At 38.0% G+C, this 21,991-nt stretch overlaps 1 protein-coding gene and 1 non-coding gene across 13 annotated transcripts in view; one reads left to right on the top strand and one right to left on the bottom strand.

Moving 5' to 3' along the window:
• LOC126292270 (speckle-type POZ protein-like) overlaps window positions 1-21,991 on the top strand; it is a 63,840-nt gene that overhangs the window by 20,388 nt on the left and 21,461 nt on the right. For all 12 annotated transcript variants that reach the window (XR_007552068.1, XR_007552064.1, XR_007552066.1 and 9 more), the window contains exon 2: window positions 4,503-4,591. Coding sequence is in view for 4 of the 12 variants with exons in the window: in XM_049986175.1 (XP_049842132.1) it covers window positions 4,552-4,591 (40 nt within the window). In the remaining 8 variants the exon portion in view is untranslated. The remainder of the gene's footprint in view (window positions 1-4,502; window positions 4,592-21,991) is intronic.
• Window positions 897-971, bottom strand: Trnas-cga (transfer RNA serine (anticodon CGA)). Its single transcript has one exon. It is a non-coding gene; the product is annotated as a tRNA-Ser (tRNA).

Genomic DNA, 21,991 nt, shown 5'->3' with positions numbered 1-21,991 from the left:
GCCATCTTTGTTGGTGTGTTGAAGCTGGAGGGCATATATCAAGATTCCAAGTGGCTTTCAGGCTTTTTGGTCCACCATAAATCACCTGGTTCATTTGGAATCTCAAGTGTGCAATGCTTTTGCCCATTGCCAACATCTGACTGCTGTGTTCTTTTACCTACAGAAGGCCATATGATACCACCTGGTAACATCATGTCCTGTCTACATTGCATTAGTGGGATTTCTGAGGCAGTTTACCCTATTTTATCCAGAATTTCCTACCTCTCTGACTTTTTTGGGTCCAGGTACATTTGACTCCCAGCAACCGTTACGTGCAGGAGACTGGAGTCTCTCAGGGATCGGTTCTGAGTGTAAAGCTGTTTGCTATTGCCATCAGTGGCATCGTAAATGCAGTGGTCTCACAGTCTGTCCATCACTGTATGTGGATGATCTTTGGCTTTCTATGCCTCTGCATTACTGCGCACAACTGAGGACCAACTTCTGGGGGCTGATTGTAGAATACATGAATGGCCTGTGAATGATGGCTATCAGTCTTCTCCTGCAAAATCATGAGTTGTGCATTTTTTCCAACTCCAGACTGTGCACCTGCACCCAGAAATTTATGTTGCTGAGCAGTTACTTGACATTGTTGAAACCTTTCAATTCTTAGGCATTTTATTTGACAAGTTAACTTGGCTGCCACATGTCTGCCAGCTCAAGGCAAATTACATGAAGAACTTAAATGGTGTATATTTTCTTAGTAACTCCTCACGAGGTCTGGACTGCATAGTTCTTCTGAGATTTTACAAAGTGCTGGTTTTTATCCCACTTGGGCTATTGATATGTTGCCTAAAGGTTGGCATCACCATCTGTACTGACTTATTGGACCCTGAAACTTCCTGGCTGATTAAAACTGTGTGCTCGACCGAGACTCGAACTCGGGACCTTTGCCTTTCGAGGGCAAGTGCTCTACCATCTGAGCTACCGAAGCACGACTCTCACCCGGTCCTCACTGCTTTACTTCTGCCAGTATCTCGTCTCCTACCTTCCAAACTTTACAGAATTTCTCCTGTGAACCTTGCAGAACTAGCACTCCTGAAAGAAAGGATATTGCGGAGACATGGCTTAGCCACAGCCTGGGGAATGTTTCCAGAATGATATTTTCACTCTGCAGCGGAGTGTGTGCTGATACGAAACTCCAGGAGTGCTAGTCCTGTGGACAGCCTCCTGGCCAAAGCCAGTGCCCCACCACTGCAGATTAGATGACAGCAGCATCTGGTAAATTACACAGTCACAATCTGTCAGATGCCTACTCGGCCGTGTCACTTAAGTGTCTCCCATAACCAACAATTCAGACTGTTTGTGCATTTCCCAAAACTGGATAGACCAGCTGGGATCTGACTTGATACTCACTGAAGGACCTCCGACAGCCTCCTTTAGCCTGTGCTCCTAGAGCTCCCTCTTGACACCTTTCGAGGTCTGTACCCTGAACTGTGATACGGATGGACCTCTTAGCTGGTACCAAGAAGGTTGCCAATCCTGTCCTCCGACACCTGTTTCGTTCGATCTTCCACGATTATTCTAATTCGGTATGCATCTACACGGATGGATCAAAAGTCAACAACAAGGTCGGTTATGCATTTGAACATGCAAGGGGACACAAGAAGCTCTCTCTGCTGAGTGCCTGCAGTGTATACACTGCAGAGTTCGTTGCCATATCTCAGGCTTTGCAGTACATCAAATCTGTGGTTACAACAAGTTTTCGGACCCGTAGTGATTCCATGAGTTGCTTAAAAGGCAAATCTATGTGCTATCCCAAAAATTTTTTGTCACCAACAATCCGGGGCCTATTGGTAGATCTCTACAGCTCTGGAAAGACAGTGATCTTCATTTTGACACCGAGCCACATAGGCATTCCAGGAAATAAGCTTGCAGCATAAGCATTATCGGTATTTTTAACTGATCACACTGATTTCCTTCATTTATAAGGTACTGAGTTGGTTCACTTACATAAGTACTGAGTCCAGGCATTTGTTTCTGTTCTTTGACGAAGTTGCAGTTCTGAATCTACTACCCAACATGGCATCTGTCCATTTAGTTGTCATAGAAGGTGCTGAGGTGCCTTTCTTCTCCATACAGTCCTCTGAGCTGCAGAAGTGCTTGTTGTTGCAGCTACTGAAGCTGTGTGTTCTACAACATTTGACTGGATAATTGATGCTGAAAAGTTTGAACTTGTTGATATCACAACTTCTGTTGTTTCCACTCACTGACTTGGCTGTTCTGTCCTCATAGTCAGTTGTAAATTTGTGGAAGCGAAACACTATTTTCTTTATCCATTTTCTCAACCTTTGGTCAACTTCGATATTGAAAAGCATTAGAGGCAAACTGTGTCATTGTTGTATGTCTAAATTTATCACTTAAACGTTTTATTTCCTGGCAATGCCAATTTTGAAGCCTTCGTACATTTGTTGGATTACTCATAGCAAGTGCCATGGTATGCCCCCTTGTCTAGTATTTCTGTTAGCTTTCTCCTGTCTGCATTGTCAAAGGTTTTCATGTAGTCAATAAGCAGACGTCAATGAAATTCTACTTGCTTTTCAATTATTTGTCTTACCTTTTGTGGTATACTGAGCAACAATATTATGAAAAGGAAAGTTGCTACTCATCATATAGTGGAGATGCTGAGTCGCAGATAGGCACAACAAAAAGACTGTCACAAATAAATAAAGCTTTCGGTCATTAAGGCCTTTGTTAACAATAGTTACACACACACACACACACACACACACACACACACTCACTCACTCACTCACTCACACACACACTCTCTCTCTCTCTCTCTCTCTCTCTCTCTCTCTCTCTCTCTCTCTCTCTCTCTCTCTCCCTCTCTCTCTGTGTGTGTGTGTGTGTGTGTGTGTGTGTGTGTGTGTGTGTGTGTGTGTGAGTGAGTGAGTGATCATAAGTATCCCAACACATGGCTGAAAATTACTTAAAAGTTCGCCTCGATCGGTAATGCTGGAATTTAGTATGGTGTTGGTCCACCCTTAGCCTCGATGACAGCTTCCACTCTCCCAGGCAGATTTTCAGTCAGGTGCTGGAAGGTTTCTTCGAGAATGGCAGCCCATTCTTCATGGAATGCTGCACTGAGGAGAGGTATCGATGTCAGTCGAAGAGGCCTGGCATGAAGTCGGCATTGCAAAACATCCCAAAGGTGTTCTATAGGATTCAGGTCAGGACTCTGTGCAAGCCAGTCCATTACAGAGATATTATTAGTGTGTAACCACCCTGCCACAGGCCGTGTTTTATGAACAGCTGCTCGATTGTGTTGAAAGATGCAGTCGCTATCCCCGAATTGTTCTTCGACGGTGGGAAGCAAGAAGGTGCTTAAAATACCAATGTAGGCCTGTTCTGTGATAGTGCAATGCAAAACAACAAGGTGTGCAAGCCCCCTCCATGAAAAACACGACCACACCATAACACCACCACCCCCAAATTTTACTGTTGGCACTACACACACTGGCAGATGACATTTACTGGGCATTCGCCATACTCACACCCTGTCATCAGATCACCACACTGTATACTGTGATTCATCACTCCACACAATCTTTTTCCACTGTTCAATCATCCAATGTTTAAGATCCTTTACGTCAAGCGAGGCATTGTTGTGCATTTACCAGGGTGATGTGTGGTGTATGAGCAGCCCCTCGACCATGATATCAAAGTTTTCTCACCTCCCACCTAACTGTCATTGTTCTTCCAGTGGATCCTGATGCAGTTTGGAATTTCTGTGTGATGGTCTGGATAGATGTCTACCTATTACACATTACAACCCTCTTCAACTGTCAGTGGTCTCTGTCAGTCAACAGACATGGTCGCCCTGTACGCTTTTGTGCCATACATGTCACTTCATGTTTCCACTTCACTATCACATTGGGAACAGTGGACCTAGGAATGTTTAGGAGTGTGGAAATCTCGCATACAGACGTATGACACAAGTGACATCCAATCACCTGACCACGTTTGAAGTCCATGAGTTCTGCAGAGTGCCCCATTCTGCTCTCTCATGATGTCTAATGACTACTGAGGTCGCTTATATGGAGTACCTGGCAGTAAGTGGCAGCACATGAAAAACGCATGTTTCTGGGGGTGCCCGGGTACGTTTGATCTCATAATTTAGGTAAAACTTGCCATGAGCCAACACTGATTGCTAGCATATGCATGAATTTCAAATCTTGGATTTTTATTTTATGTTAGTGTGTGTGTACTGTACTTAATGAGTCAACAGTTATATTTGATGTTGCTTTCTAGTTCGTATATGCGTTAGTGACATCAACAGTCTTGCCTTTGTTTAATTTGTATAATTGACTAACATTAAATATTTTAAACCTTGTATTTTATCTGTATCCAAATATGGTCTGTCTTTGAAATCAGTTTTTAAGTTTGTGGGAAAATTTAGACATCATCTCTTTGTGTAAAGTAAATATATTGTAAGTAAGGAAACAATGACTTTTTTATTTCAGGAAATAGGATCTTTTGTGCAATAAAAGTACTGGGCCTTGTCCAGAAACCATGAGCTTCAATTCAAACAACTATAATTCTTGTTCTACAGGTAATATTAAACTTTTCTTATTCTTTATGTTTTATGAGCAAGAAATCTTTCGAGAACTAACATTTACTATTATTTGTATTGGAACTATGGTTGATATGAACTTTATGTACAGAAAACCACTTTTGTGTTTCAATATGCTTTCCAGTGAATGTGAAAAACAAATCTGTATGTATCTTTCGTGTTTAACTTCCATTACTTGATTTATGTGAAGTTATTATTGGTATTTGAAGAGGTGGGGAGACATTCTTTTTACACACACACACACTGAATTTCACACTTGTTAGCTTGCAGTTTTTAAAATTTCAACTTTCTTTCTTCTTTTACAATCTTGGAAAGTGAGACATGTTTGGTATATTTTACTACTTCAGTCTTGTGTACGGCAGGAAACTGGTTGCTTGTATCTATGTTTCTCTGACTTTTCTTGGCTTGTTCATTCATTAATCCATGTTGTACTGCTCATTCTTTTTCATTGTGCTATCTTTTAGTTGTGGGTATATAAGTGTGCTTACATGTCCAAATTGTGAGCACTCGAGGGTATTTTATACTTAACTATACTGGGAAAAATCTTTGTTTAATTTGCAAAGAAATAACTAAGATAGGTGTAAAGATTGTGTACTTCACAGAACAAGTAGGCAGTTATCTGCATAACAGAGTTGAAATGGAAAAGGGGTGACTGGTGTGAGGGGGGAATGGAAAGTAAAGGAACATATGTATTCTTATGTCTGCAGCTGGATTATGATCTGGAGAAATTCTCTTCTGTACAATTGATTTGAGTGCTAATAATAGTATGTTCTTGTGGTATATTTTGGGTACTATCTTAGTATTATTAAATGGTATGCATACGAGATGATTTGCCCTTCAGTAATCACAAATATGTGACTCAAAAATAACAAATCACCCTTCTAAGAATTGTTACCTGCCTATTCAGTGGCATTTATTGAAGAGTCTTCAATATGATGTTGTGTAAGTGGAGTCAATAACATGTTCGGTGCCCCAAATGTGTTAAAAAGATCTCCCTGTGACATATTTTGATTACACAAACATAAATTTTGGTATAAATTGAAATTTCATCTACGCAATTGAGAGAACAGCATAAAAATAATTTGGTGCAATATTCAGCTGTAACTTGAACTGTCTTCAGATCCAGCCTTTTAGTAGCTGCTGCTGACACTGCTTTCTTCCTCACTTGACCACATCTAATTACAACATAGACATTCTGAGAGTGAAACAATATCATTTGTTGATATTAGGTATGACATGAATCATCCCGCAAGCAGTCTCCATCAGCATCCTGACATGATGAGCTTTATGTTTTCGTAATCTTATTAAACATAAGTACAAAAAAATTTACTGAAAATTGATCTACAATTTATTTATTCATTTTGCTCCACAGTAGCACTTTGCAATAAGGCAAATTCAGTGATAGAACAGATTTTGTAGTTCTGGCAGGAGGTTTGAGTCAAAGTATGCATGATGGTTGAAACTTTTCTATTATTACTGTGATTGACACACCTCATGGGAGATTGTGCAATTCTAAGTGATAAATTAATGCATCACAGTTTAAGATACTTTATCAAATGTGTATTGCTCATAAAGAAATTTGAAAAGTGTAGTCAAGTTCAATGAGATTCAATTGATTCATAATATATTGGTCTTTAAAACATTGCATTGTTTAACCATCTTTATTTCATGAATTCCTTTAGATATAGTATTGTTCTGGAAAGAAGAAGTTGATACCATATTCCAATGCAGAATGTTACTAAAATGACAATGACTGATGGGTAAAGACCTTTTAAGTAGACTGTGAACCATTTGTTTCATTTACATTGATATTATATATGTGGTCTCTCTTCTTCCTGACATATCCAAAAGAGAAGACAGCATTTTGATCCTGCAGCCATTATTAATCGAGGCACAAAGGAATTACGATTATAGCTGCTGGTGGGCGTTGATTAAATCAATGGGAAAAGTTGAAAATTTGTGTTGGACTGGGATTCAAACCCAGGTTTCATGCTTACTAGGCAGGCGCCCTGACTAATAAGCCATCCAGACACAGTGGTCATCGCAACTGCAAGGACTGCCCAAGCACATCTACTTTCAGACCCAAATATTCAACTTTTCCGCACACTACTGACATAGTGACCCTGCAGATTATCCTCATTACTCACAGGGATGCAGGACCAAAATGGTGTCTGCACTTTTGGATATTTCCAAAAGAACAGGCACCTCATATGCCATTAAGGCGAGACTGGCCAATGATCTCTTCAGTGCAGATGCACAACACACTCGAACTCTTCAGCAACAGGTCGAGAATAATGAGGATAACGGGCAGGGGCACTATATTAGTAGTGTGCGAATAAGATGTGAGTTTGGTTCTGACAGGAAGTGCACAAGGGTAGTCTGTGCAGCTGCCATAACCACTTTGTCTGGATGGTTTAGTGGTCAGAGCATCTGCCCAGCAAGCCAGGAGACCCAGGCTCGAATTCCAGTCCAACACAAATTTTCAATTTTCCCCGTTGATTTTAATCAATGCTCGCTTGCAGCTACAAGTGGTAATTCAAATGGCTCTGAACTCTATGGGACTTAACGTCTGAGATCATCAGTCCCCTAGAACTTAGAACTACTTAAACCTAACTAACCTAAGAACGTCACACACATCCATGCCCGAGGCTGGATTCGAACCTGCGACCATAGTGGTCTCACGGTTCCAGATTGTAGCCCCTAGAAACTCTCAGGCACCTGCCGGCCAAGTCATAATTCCCTTGTATCTACATGGACATTTAAAGGCTATGTGAAGCTGAAATGTATTTTAGAGAAAATTTATTCAAAGTATATTCAAAGTATTTATTCAAAGTATGAATTTAATGATATTCACTTGCAAATTATAATATTCCACAGTGAATTATTTTGCATGATTTGCAAATTATTTCACATGCTTTGGGATTTGCAAATAGTTGGTAAATATTTTAAATAACAAATACTCACAAGCAGGGATTTACTATTCTTATTTATTTCAGTACAGCATGACTGGCTGTCATCAAGCTTTATTACATCTTTTATTATTTCCTTTTTTGGGTTCTACTAACTGCTGTGTATACTCACAGGAAGTATTCTTTCTAAAATAAACCAAATATTTCACAGATTAATACATTTTTATTAAATCTGGCAAACCATGTATCTCACAGACTCAGGACAGTGATTTTATAAACAAAATGCAGCTAAGAGTGTGACTCTAACTGTATTCCTTGCACACAAACTCCAGATTAGCATTGCTGGCACCTATGTAGCTTATGGTAGTATACAGTAGAATTGTATTGTCATCAGGTTAGCACGTTTCTAGCATTTGTATACTTAGAGAAAGCTTTTGACAATGTTAACTGGAATACTCTCTTTCAAATTCTGAAGGTAGCAGCGGTAAAATACAGGGAGCGAAAGGCTATTTACATTTTGTACAGAAGCAGATGGTAGTTATGAGTCGAGGGGCATGAAAGGGAAGCCGTGGTTGGGAAGGGAGTGAGACAGGGTTGTAGCCTATCCCTGATGTTATTCAATCTGTATATTGAGCAAGCAGTAAAGAAAACAAAAGAAAAATTTGGAGCAGGAATTAAAATCCATGGAGAAGAAATTAAAACTTTGAGATTCGCTGATGATGTCGTAATTCTGTCAGAGACGGCAAAGGACTTGGAAGAGCAGCTGAATGGAATGGACAGTGTCTTGAAAGGAGGATATAAGATGAACATCAAAAAAAGCAAAACGAGGATAATGGAGTGTAGTTGAATTAAATCGGGTGATGCTGAGGGTATTAGGTTAGGAAATGAGACGGTTAAAGTAGTAAATGAGTTTTGCTGTTTGGGGAGCAAAATAACTGATGATGGTCACAGTAGAGAGGATATAAAATGTAGACTGGCTATGGCAAGGAAGGCATTTCTGAAGAAGAGAAATTTGTTAACATTGAGTATACATTTAAGTGTCAGGAAGTCTTTTCTGAATGTATTTGTATGGAGTGTAGCCATGTATGGAAGTGAAATATGGACAATAAAAAGTTTAGACAAAAAGAGAATAGAATCTTTCGAAATGTGGTGCTACCGAAGGCTGCTGAAGGTTATATGGGTAGATCATATAACTAATGAGGAGGTATTGAATAGAATTGGGGAGAAGAGAAATTTGTGGCACAACTTGACTAGATGAAGGGATCGGTTGGTAGGACATATTCTGAGGCATCAAGGGATCACCAATTTAGTATTGAAGGGCAGCGTGGAGGGTAAAAATCGTAGAGTGAGACCAAGAGATGAATACACTAAACAGGTTCAGAAGGATGTAGGTTGCAGTAGGTACTGGGAGATGAAGCAGCTTGCACAGGATAGAGTAGCATGGAGGGCTGCATCAAACCAGTCTCTGGACTGAAGGCCACAACAACAGCATTTTTAACATGCATTTACATGAATTTGCTTCTATAGGGGCTGATTTTGTACTTGAAGACAGTTTCATAATTATTTTCAACAGTTGGCACACTTGCAGCTTGCAGATGTGTGTCAAAAATTATGCCATTAGTTTAAAAAAATCGAATTTTGATTCCTGCAACCATAGTTAAGGTGTAAATGTTGACATGGTGGCTCCTTCCATGTACTGTTAAAGCCATTGTGATGTTTAGTCCCAAGTATTTTGATGCAACTACCAATGCTAGTCTGTGCTGTGCAGGAATCCACATCTCTACATGAGAACAACACCATACATCCACTTGCACCTTCTTACTGCAGCCAAGCCTTGGTCTTCCTCTAAAAAATGTTACCCCCTACAATAATCTCATTTGCCAAATAAAACTGCTGAATGCCTCCAAATGAGTCCTGTGTCTTCTTCTAGGCTAATGGTGTCATAAAGCTCTTTTCTCTGAAAATCAGTTTAGTGGCCCTTCATTCTGTCGATATAGCCTTCAGTATTCTTCTGTAGCACCTCATTTCAGTGTCTTCTGATCTTGTATTGTCTGTAATTTCATCCACATTTCACTTCCATACTAGGCTACACTGGAGACAAGTACTTTCAGAAAATATTTTCTAACACTCACAATTATATTTTCTGAAACTGCCAGTCTGCATTTTGGGTCCTCTTTGCTTCAGTCACTGTCAATTATGTTACTAATCAAATGGCTAATTCATGTAGTTCTTTTACTGTCTCATTTCTGAGTCTCCTCAGCATCACCCAGATTTGACAAATTTCCATTAACCTTCTCTCCTCAATGTGTCACCCATTCAGTTCAACAGGTCTTACAATAAAAGTCTGCCGCAGTAGATGTTATCAAAGCTGACAATATTCCTCCAAGAAAAGTAAAATATTGTATGTAATTAACTATTGTAATTTTGTCACAAATTCATAATAATATTTGTTTTTAAACTTAATTTCATCAACAAGACACATTCAAAAAATCCTATAATTACTGTTTAATAATTTCATATTATTTTGAAATTTGTTTTTGTTTAAAGTTTTATATCATATATAACAGTTTATATCATATATGTACTATAATGTAACACAACAATACTATACTTGATTATTTTAATGTGTATAAATGGTAATTTGTTACATTTGCACTGTAAATGCTTAAAACTACTTCAGTAAATATACCTACCACCTGTCGTATCCAGATGTCATTGTCTTTTGATCAGCAGACTGTGAAGGTATTTTTGTGTACTTTCTGACTGAGCCTGAGTTATGTAGAGAATGGTCCCACTGTAATTCATTCATATTCTACAATAAATATTTTATAAGTGACAAAGTATATACTCACTTTTTGAATTGGTCTCTTGCTATGCTTGCTACAAGAACAGTGTCAATCTGTTTGAAGAACCATAACTAATGTATTTCCCTCAATAAATAAGGTTAAAAATAAAAGCAAAGTATCATGATGACTTTGGTAAGTATTTATAGTGGTGAAATGGGTTGCCAGATGGTCAATATCTTTAATAAGTCAAAACATATTGGAGATAGTTGGCTGCATTGCCTTGTATGTAAATTCATATGGGACACAATGGTTTGATAAGTTAACTACTGTGGAAAGCTCATTACATATAGTAATACATTCACAGAAATAAGTTTTTGAATCACAGCATGCTCATTAATATCACAGAACAGCACATTTTTCAATCAGTAACTGTATGACACTAATATTCATTAAGCTGAACCAAATTTATCAATGTGTTTATAAAATAACCACATGTACTTTGTCAATGTATTAAAATGCGTTGTCATATATTCTCTTCAGTGAATAACCACGTGAATTTCAGGTAAAATACTGTGACCGTTTATGTTTCACATAAACTATCCTTTTCTTAATTTATTCTCCATCATAATAAATTTACTTCTTTCTGTAATATATGTATCATATCCTGAATATTAAAACTTTTGACATCCATCTAATTATACTTGCAAAGAAGTAAATCCATAATGTTCTTAAGTACAAGGAACATGTCCTGAAATATTCAAAAGACTCATCTTTTCTAAAATAATATCTGATTCTTATAATAATTTAATGATCCTGTTCCGCAGTTGTAATCTTATTTCTCCATTCTCATATTTGGAAGAGAGAAACACATGCTTTAGAATATCAAACATCTGAAATAATTTGGCATCAATTCATGCATAGACTTAGAGGTAAAATGAATCGGCAGCTGGGCGAGATGACCTAGGATAACTAAACCTGTTCATTAAAACAATACATAAATGAAGAACATTTCAGCCATTCAAAATTACCTACTTAGTTGAATGTTAATAGTCAGGTAATTAATATTGTGAAAGCATTTGATTCACATAAAGGTACAATATTTTAATGTAGACATGGTATAAAGAAATCAGTAACTGTACATATTGTGTTGTGACTTAATTCTCATGAGTTTCATACATAGAATATTCATTAGCAACATGATTAAGATTGATACTCCAGGAATGTCATCAATAAAAGAAGCTCTCACACCGCCATCCTAATCACACCTTCGGAAGATAAAATTTAAATTCTAGAATGTAGGCACTGTAGCTGCCCTCCATCGATCTGCTGTCATCAACTTCTTTGATGTATGATATTAATGTTGTTATCTACTGTGTATGCTCGGCTTTTAGTTATATTTGTACCTCAGATAGAGCAGCCACAAACATCTTGTGGGGCGGCGAAGAAATCGTCGTTTAATGAGTTGTTTGAATGTTCATTTCACGTAACAGACTATTGCCGATGCAACATATGTGGGACGGCGAAGAAGTCGTTGTTTAATGTTGAATGAAAGTTGAACATTGCCACCTTAAATCACGCGAGCCTGGCAACTAATTTGGTGGCCAGTCAGAAAGCGAAGGGAAACTTACTGACCTTAGTTCCCAGTCTGCACGGCCACATTCCTGTACAGCCCAGCTAAACGAAAAATATCCATAGTTCTTCACGGGATTAGGGCTGCTTCAATAAAATTTAAAGTTCCAAACAAGATTTTATTATCTTAAAGGCTCACACAAATTACTCGAAACTTCTGAAAATGCTAAAGACATTAAATATTGTTAATTCAGCCAATCGTTTAATAGTTCAGAGGCGACTTCTACAGCAAGTTCCTGCCGAATAGTTCATTACTCTAACTAACGGTGCTCTATTAATAGTTCGCAATAATGTTAAAAAAAAAAAATTAATGCTCGCCTTAAAAGTGGAGTTAGTCACCACTTGCCACGCGGAATTATACTTCACACGGACGGCACAATAACAGTTTGTTACCGAAGTCTAAACGATCCAGGACGGTGTACAGTCCTCGCGATTTTCAATGTCCGTTTACATTGCTAAGTACGCGCATGTCACAGCCCGCTATGACGTCACCCGAGGCGAGGCGCGATCGGACGTTAAGCTCGCGTGGACTAGGCGTTGGTCTAATGCGGAGTGAGCTTACTACTGCCTCTGCCGCTCTTTTTATATAGCTCCGGCGCGTACCGCCAAGAGAACATCTGTTCTTTCCGTTCCTATGCAGATGCCTGAGCCTCCAAATGATCGCTATCTCAGGCACATAATCTTAAATATCACATTTAATAATAGCTTTACAAACTTCTCAATTTTTGTATACATACATCTGAGCAGTACAGAAGCACGTAGAAAATCTCAGCCCGCTAAAATTAAAACTTCACTCTCTAGAATTTTTACAATGGAACTAACGGTAGATTGTTACCTCTGAACCATAGCTTTATCAAGACTTGTATCAGCTGTTAATTATGCTACAAGACTAAAACTTGGTGTAGCTTTGTTAATTGTCCTATCTGATCATTGGTCTTAAAGAATTTGTTTTATCATTAAAATTTAAAGTACTTAATCTATAATGCTTATGTACATTTTACTCACAAAAGTAGTTTTTACTAAATTACTAAAAAACTAGAAGAGGTAACTGATTGTGGTATTTCCATTATTATTATTAGGGTGAACTGAAGCATCCTACCAATTTTCAATATCGTAGCTCTATTATTTCGCGCCTCTGATTTTTCCGAAAAACGCGGATTCTGGAGTCAATTTTAGTTTTATGGTTTTGGAAACCAGCACCACTCATTAATGACTTCTTACTGCACCTTCTCACCAAATTTTGGCTTCCTAGCGTCATTATTTAGCGCCTCCTATTTTTCTTTCAAAACGTGAATTTTACGTAAACTACTAATTTTATAACATTAAGATTTGTTACCTGAAACATTATTACATACTTTAACAAAGTTTTACACACAAATCTTAATTTTTACTTTTATGTTAAATGTGGTGCAATACTATATGCAGGCGCGTTACGATGACGTGACGCTACTAGCAGTGAACTAGGGTAAGTCCCGTGCACTCGCTCGCCTCTGTATCTTATACATGATACAGCGCTTGCTTTGCTTCATCACCCCCTTTTTAATTTTCGTGAAAATATATTTTTGAACAAAATTAAATTTCTAAAAGAACAAACAAGCGATGGATTACTTTAGTACACCTCTTTCAACTTAAGTTGCTTCTTCTTAGGAAATTCCTTATTACTACATACACAAAATAACCATACTCATATACACATAGAAAACCTAGTACAGAAGACATTCACAAATTATTTACATACATTTACATGGAAATATAAATTTTTCAATGGTTACAAAATAGTTATTTTTTTTTTTTTTTAAATCAGTCTCTTCCTGAAAAAGAAAATACACACGACTTTTATCACTGCAACGCACTCACATTTTTCTTTTACTATAATACTCGGCACTGTGGTGGGTGTCCTATTGTAACACTCATTTAATTTCACTGATTGACAAAATTGTGGGAGGAAATTGTATTCACTGTGGTTTGCGTCTCTACTTCCAATCTCCCTACCGCTTGTTGTCAGTCATTCATGCAGCCTGCATGTCCCTGAGAAACAGACAATACAGTCTAAGTTTCTGTTTTCAACTTATATCTAAGGTAGGACAAAGTACATTTTATAGTTTATATTCTGGCACTATTTTACTAATTGTGAAGTTGTCAGAAAGACATTTAGCACTAAGTCGTATCTGATACAATAGCTCCTACTTTCTTCTTTCATAAATAATCTTTTAGGTTCCTAAATAGTGAAAATTCTTTTAGCAAATTAATATATTAAGATCTTGCTTCAACTTAGAAAATTGAGTAACCTTTTAGTTTTAATGTACTCTGGCTTAATTATCGTATGGATTAGTTCATCAAAGAAGTCATTTGCTGACCAGCACTTTGCTTTATTGTATGAATTACTAAAGAAATTAGTTATTTTCAGTATACCGATTCCAAATTTCTGCATTTTCCAATATTTGTGTGTTTCTGTTGTCTGTTTAACTATTTATTTGCCTCAAGCAAGATTTAGCGTTTTTCACCATTTCACGAGATGTGAGGGAATTATTCTTTAATCCTACATCATTTACTTCAATTTACTTACTTCACTTCTTCACCTTATTCATTTTCTCCCTTTTCCTTTTGTCAGCTTATTGACGTCCTGTTTCTATATATTTGGTGCGATCCTCACACCACTTCCACACATCTCCATTTATTTAATTCTAAAACGCCATTGCTTGCCTCTTATTGGTACTCAGACTTTTGTTTTGCCATTCACTAGGTAGATCCTTACTAAGAATACTTAAAACCTAATAGCATATATACAACATGAAGACATATGTGATTCTTACCTGTTATGATAGACCAGAAGAAGGGAATGAAACTTGAAAAGGAAATAAAGTTTCACCCAGCTGGGACTGCACGGTACGCCAAACCGTGTATCCGCCAAAGAGTGGCAGACTCCCTACAGTAATTAATTACTGTTAATTTTAAATTCCTTTAGATCCACAATATTTCTTAGACCTAGTTCTCTCTTACTCTTTGGATATTCCAAACGATAGGCATTTGCATGAGGTTTACTTACTATTCTAAATGGTCCATGATATACATGCATAAACTTTTTAGTTTCTGCAGAAATTTTCTTTGATTTTTCTTTTGTTCTGACCAGCACTAGCTCACCTCTGTATCTTTGTTCGTCAGCAATTTGCTTTGTTGATTGTACCTTTTCCTCTATTTCCTTTAGGATGTGTCTCTCTTCAACCTTAGCACTTTCCTCATTCTCACTGAAAACCAAATTTTCCTGCAAGTATCCTTTATTCTTTATTACTCTAATAGGCAGTTCCCAAGTTTCATTACTACCGCCTATATGACTTCCTATAAAAGACTCTCTTATCACTTTAGAGTCAGGTAAAGTTAAAATTAAGTTGTTCTGATCAAAATTGATCTTTCCCTGGTACTTTGATAAGAAATCAGTACCAATCAACATATCAACACTTAAGCCTAGCACAATCAAACAAGGATGATCTATTACTACGTCATTTATACCAATGGGTATCAAAGCTTCGTGTTGAACTGGTCTAGAGACTTTTCCAGTAGCACCTATAATCTTTAAGCCACTTACTTTCATAACTGTTAACTTCTCTTTATTGGGTATGGTGTCAAAAAATGTTTGTGATAAAGCACTTGCTTCACTGCCACTGTCAAGCAGACAACGCACAGTGACTCCTGATATGTTTACTTTGATAACAGGGTGAGTTATTTTACATTGAACAGGTTGCTCACACACCTCGTCTAATAAATCTCGTTCTATGTTCTTCCAGCTAAAGTAATTCTGATCAGTTGCAATTACATTTACATTTACATCCTGGGGCTCATCATGCTCTATAATCTTAGCTGCTTTCTCTAATCTGTCCACTAACTTTAAATCGAAGCATCTGACGACTTTTTCTACTTTTGTTTGCTGCACATCAGCCAAACTATCCTCTACCTCTGAGCAACTGCGTCCCTGCGCAATATTGCTGTTCACAAGAATGTCGTCACCTTCAACCATTTGTGGCACGTTTACACAGCTACTAGATTCTTTCACCTCGTTACTATTTCTACCCCCTTCATTCATCATTTCCTCCTCTCTAAAGTTTTGCAGTACTGATTCTACTTCTGCTACTTCTACTTCAGCTTTTAGATTGCCATTTTCATCGAAGATGTAAGCTTTTACTTCATCATTATTCCCATCAGACTCAAACCCATTATCTATTTCTTCCCCATTATCTACCTTGAGTTCCTGTTCTTCCTTGACCCATTTTTCTAGTGTATCCAAAATACTATCCACTATTTTGTGAGAGTGGCTTAACACATCACTGGTATTATCTGTATTTATTTCGTCATCCATGTTGTCTGTCTGTGTATGTTGGCTGATTGTCTGTGTTTCCGTTACTGGCTGTGTTACTGTTACCGCCTGGTGAGCGCCAGTTTCCTCATAGACGGGATTTAGTTTCCCACACGCGGCCTGTTGTGTTCATCTGTGACACCACTAGATATAGTAGCATCATGACTCCCTTCTTGTCTTAATGGCATAGGATTTACTTCTCCACTTTCGTCATAGTAGTTGTTACGAAAGCGTGGTGAGTATCTACCCCCTCTTCCTCTGCCACGGCTTTGGTTTCGATAGTTTGTTTTGGTGTGCCTAACTTCCATATTTCTAACGTTCACGTTTCCATTATTTTGTACGTGATTATTAGAAGATTTGTTATTCTGCTGCACCTGCTCCTCAGCAGCAGCTACTCTTTCCACTCTTTCCAGATATTCAATAAATTTGTCTATATTATCTCTAGGGGCGGAAATGATCCTCTTCTGCCAGTACCACGGCAGCTTACCTTCTAAACCCATAATGATCATATCTGGCTTCATCTTTTCTGTCAAATGTGACAGTCTTGAAACCCACTTCCTAGCGAAATCCTTTACTGATTCACGCCCTGGGAAAAACTTCTTACCACTCCAGAATTCCCTTAACACATCATTTTGTTTGTTATGTGACCAGTATTCGTTGAGAAATGCAGACTTAAATTCAGATAAAGTTTTACATTTGATCATTACATCCGCTGACCATCGCAAAGCATCACCTGACAAATGACTTCTTATAAATGAAATTTTTTCTCTTTCTGACCAAGTGTTGGGGAGAACATCCTCAAAGTCATTCCAAAATTCAAGAGGGTGAATGTACTTATCAGGATCAAAGCGCAAAAACTGTCGACACCCTATAAAAGCGGCGTCAACTGAAGTCACATGCTGTACAGTAGAATGACTAGAATTAACAGAGGTTACTCTATTTTCTAGGTTAGCAATGTTAGTATTTAATTCCTCTACTTGTGACTCTACTGCTTCTATCCTGGCAGAACATCTTTGTTCCACTGCACCACGAATTTCGGTACAGGTTTCTTTTACTTTCTCAATGTTTTTCTGACAAGTATCTACTTTAATTTGTACCTCTTTAACTTTGTCAGAGCAAAGTTTGGACTCGTTGCTCAATCTTTCGGACAACCTCACTTCCAAAAGTTCATCTGCCTCTTGATAATTTTTTTGAATTTGATCTATTTCACATTTGAAAGTACTATGCATTTTAGTTAACTGTTGCCCTACTTTTACTTGAATGTCATGATGAATAGCATCTATCTTATAATTCAAACTATTCCATTTTGATTGCAGTTCTTCTTTTAGTTCTTTATTACTATCCTCAATTTTATTTTCCAACCCTTTATTACTAACCTCAATTTTATTCTCCAACTCTTTATTACTATTTTCAATTTTATTTTCCAACCCTTTATTACTAACCTCAATTTTATTCTCCAACTCTTTATTACTATTTTCAATTTTAGCCTCAATTTTATTTTGGTTTGATTCGAGTTTGGCAAACAGTATTTGCATCCAATCCGGAGCTTCTACCTTGATACTTTGTATCTCTTGACTTGACTGAGCTGGAGATATATTGAGCTCAGTTTCACTACCTGACAAAGTTAGCAACTCTACTGGCTCCCTTTTGACTTCTATTTCACTTATTGATTGCATCCCTGCACTCTCATTTAAATTAAAGTCATAATTTACTGGTGACAAATTACGTTCTAGTTCAATATTTGAGGGATTAATGGAACCATCCTCATTAAACTCAATTCCTGATCGTGAGGATTCTTGGTCAGAGACCGGTTCCCTTCTGGAATGTACACTACTTTCCATATCTTTCAGTTTGTTAGCAGCAGTTAATAAATATTTTAAAAGTCTTTGACTTAACTTAAATGCTTGATTTCGACGAATGATGTCGTCGCGGTGTACCAGCAATCGTGATGCGACGCGTCGCGACGTATTGAAGGCAGCAGCAGCAGCCGTAGCGTCGAGTACCGCCACAGGAATCGCCTACTGCAATAGCTCCAGGGGGGGGCAGCAAGGCACCGTTGACCGCTCGGCGCAGCCGGCAGCTGTCTCGCAGATCAGCGCAGCTCCGCGATGACGCACCGTCTTCCTTTAGTCTCAGCGCCGTCGGCAGCCGCGATCCAGCATCGTCGCCTTTCTCACCATCGTCACTAACCAACGTACAGCGGTAGACACTTATTGTTTATACACTACACCTGCCTTTACTGGTAACACTGTTCCCACACTAGTTCAATTCAGTGTCCTGTTATTGCCTACCGAGTTCGTTAATTTATACCAATCGCTTTCACACATCGAGCACTTTTATTTGCTTTTAATTCAGTTTTCCCGGCCGATGCACCATATGTGGGGCGGCGAAGAAATCGTCGTTTAATGAGTTGTTTGAATGTTCATTTCACGTAACAGACTATTGCCGATGCAACATATGTGGGACGGCGAAGAAGTCGTTGTTTAATGTTGAATGAAAGTTGAACATTGCCACCTTAAATCACGCGAGCCTGGCAACTAATTTGGTGGCCAGTCAGAAAGCGAAGGGAAACTTACTGACCTTAGTTCCCAGTCTGCACGGCCACATTCCTGTACAGCCCAGCTAAACGAAAAATGTCCATAGTTCTTCACGGGATTAGGGCTGCTTCAATAAAATTTAAAGTTCCAAACAAGATTTTATTATCTTAAAGGCTCACACAAATTACTCGAAACTTCTGAAAATGCTAAAGACATTAAATATTGTTAATTCAGCCAATCGTTTAATAGTTCAGAGGCGACTTCTACAGCAAGTTCCTCCCGAATAGTTCATTACTCTAACTAACGGTGCTCTATTAATAGTTCGCAATAATGTTAAAAAAAAAAAATTAATGCTCGCCTTAAAAGTGGAGTTAGTCACCACTTGCCACGCGGAATTATACTTCACACGGACGGCACAATAACAGTTTGTTACCGAAGTCTAAACGATCCAGGACGGTGTACAGTCCTCGCGATTTTCAATGTCCGTTTACATTGCTAAGTACGCGCATGTCACAGCCCGCTATGACGTCACCCGAGGCGAGGCGCGATCGGACGTTAAGCTCGCGTGGACTAGGCGTTGGTCTAATGCGGAGTGAGCTTACTACTGCCTCTGCCGCTCTTTTTATATAGCTCCGGCGCGTACCGCCAAGAGAACATCTGTTCTTTCCGTTCCTATGCAGATGCCTGAGCCTCCAAATGATCGCTATCTCAGGCACATAATCTTAAATATCACATTTAATAATAGCTTTACAAACTTCTCAATTTTTGTATACATACATCTGAGCAGTACAGAAGCACGTAGAAAATCTCAGCCCGCTAAAATTAAAACTTCACTCTCTAGAATTTTTACAATGGAACTAACGGTAGATTGTTACCTCTGAACCATAGCTTTATCAAGACTTGTATCAGCTGTTAATTATGCTACAAGACTAAAACTTGGTGTAGCTTTGTTAATTGTCCTATCTGATCATTGGTCTTAAAGAATTTGTTTTATCATTAAAATTTAAAGTACTTAATCTATAATGCTTATGTACATTTTACTCACAAAAGTAGTTTTTACTAAATTACTAAAAAACTAGAAGAGGTAACTGATTGTGGTATTTCCATTATTATTATTAGGGTGAACTGAAGCATCCTACCAATTTTCAATATCGTAGCTCTATTATTTCGCGCCTCTGATTTTTCCGAAAAACGCGGATTCTGGAGTCAATTTTAGTTTTATGGTTTTGGAAACCAGCACCACTCATTAATGACTTCTTACTGCACCTTCTCACCAAATTTTGGCTTCCTAGCGTCATTATTTAGCGCCTCCTATTTTTCTTTCAAAACGTGAATTTTACGTAAACTACTAATTTTATAACATTAAGATTTGTTACCTGAAACATTATTACATAGAACTATACTTTAACAAAGTTTTACACACAAATCTTAATTTTTACTTTTATGTTAAATGTGGTGCAATACTATATGCAGGCGCGTTACGATGACGTGACGCTACTAGCAGTGAACTAGGGTAAGTCCCGTGCACTCGCTCGCCTCTGTATCTTATACATGATACAGCGCTTGCTTTGCTTCAATCTTCACTGTAAAGGCAACTGAATTTCAGATTTTCATAATAATTCATGTTAACTTTCATTTGTTGCTGCATTACTGAAGACAAGATAGTTAATAACATCTTTGGATGTTATTTATTAATTACTAATACACATATAATTATGGAAATTGCTTTAGTTTTTTATTAAAAACATTCAATGATAATTAAATGATCATGAATGATTGTGCTTTGTATAGAGGGAATAAGAGAGTTGATTCTACAATAATTCTCAGCAATTACAGCAACTAAAATGTCCATGATTTTTATAGTTTGTCACTCATAGTGATCCATTACTATACTTTGATACAGTCATTCAAACTTCGTATGCTTTTATTTTCACAAAGCTACATGTCCAATTCCATTCTTGTATTCAATTTAATGTCTCTTCGTATAGTCCACAGATCCTATTATCGGTTATTTGGCATGTAACAGAATTTAATACTGAGTGCTACTTTTTCTCACACACACACAATTCCTCCAATATTCTTAGTCCGTGACCTTACAGTAAAAGTCTGTCCCATATAAATTAACTATAGTCAATTTTGTTGCAGTTTTACAAAAGTTTACTGATTCCTTCCATAGCATATCACACAGAAATGCCCGCTATATTGCACGCTGCAGCTATGAAGACTTATTCAGGGCGCAGAAGACAAGACAAGAGTACTAACAATACCCGTGTATGGTTTATATACTACAGTCTTTGATTTCCCTGAAGCACTACTTTGCTGCAGGCATTATTCTGATGAGACATTGATATATCAATAATTTTAATTAAAACTTTTTCACTGCTTTTAATTATTTCCAGTATTATCAATCACCTCTCCACTATATGAGAATAAGCCTAATAATATTGTTCTTGGTTAAAAGAGTAGTTATAGCACCTGTCAGTAGTAGTCCAAAGTCAGAGCATATTGAAGCATGAGTGATAGTAACACTTTGGGACATATGTATTAGTCTTACAAACTGGCTAGTGGAGAATACAAAATGAGGTCACGAGGACTTGCATCATCTTCAGAAGCAGGATTAATATGTAAGCAAAAGTGGTGTAAAGGCAAAATTAATAGCATGTTGGCAAGAGTTAATAACTACGAATATTACTATTACCTCTCATCTCAAAGAGAACACAATATGTAGAAATGTGTGGATACCACCTCACAGATGTTGATGTTGGCAACAGAATTGCAAGTTTCCATCAGACACCAATAGCGGTTGTGCGGGATCCGACAGACTCGGTGCAGCACACCCCCTGAGCACCTCCAGTGGTCGTGCACTATGAGCACCCTCTACCCCCGTGATTTAAGATGGCCGGCAGCAACCACGTATCCAATCCCACTCGGAGCCTCTTCGCTGCGTGGCACTATGCAGGTGCTGCCTATCGGTGGCTCGGAAACTGTCATCCGTGCTTTAATTCAAAGAGCCTCAGTGTTATTGCTGTTGTATGAGCTGGACTCTGTTTCTTGCTGAATTATTTGTAATGTTTCTTCATACACTTGGAGAAATATAAGTTAAGTAAATCTCCTGTTTGATGTGTTAATTTGTTCACTAATCATTTCTGCTCATCTCCAGCTTTCGCCAC

The sequence above is a fragment of the Schistocerca gregaria genome, chromosome 9 (assembly GCF_023897955.1).
Source record: "Schistocerca gregaria isolate iqSchGreg1 chromosome 9, iqSchGreg1.2, whole genome shotgun sequence".
Classification (NCBI taxonomy): Eukaryota; Metazoa; Arthropoda; class Insecta; order Orthoptera; family Acrididae; genus Schistocerca; species Schistocerca gregaria.
This window is presented reverse-complemented; position numbering and strand designations above follow the sequence as displayed.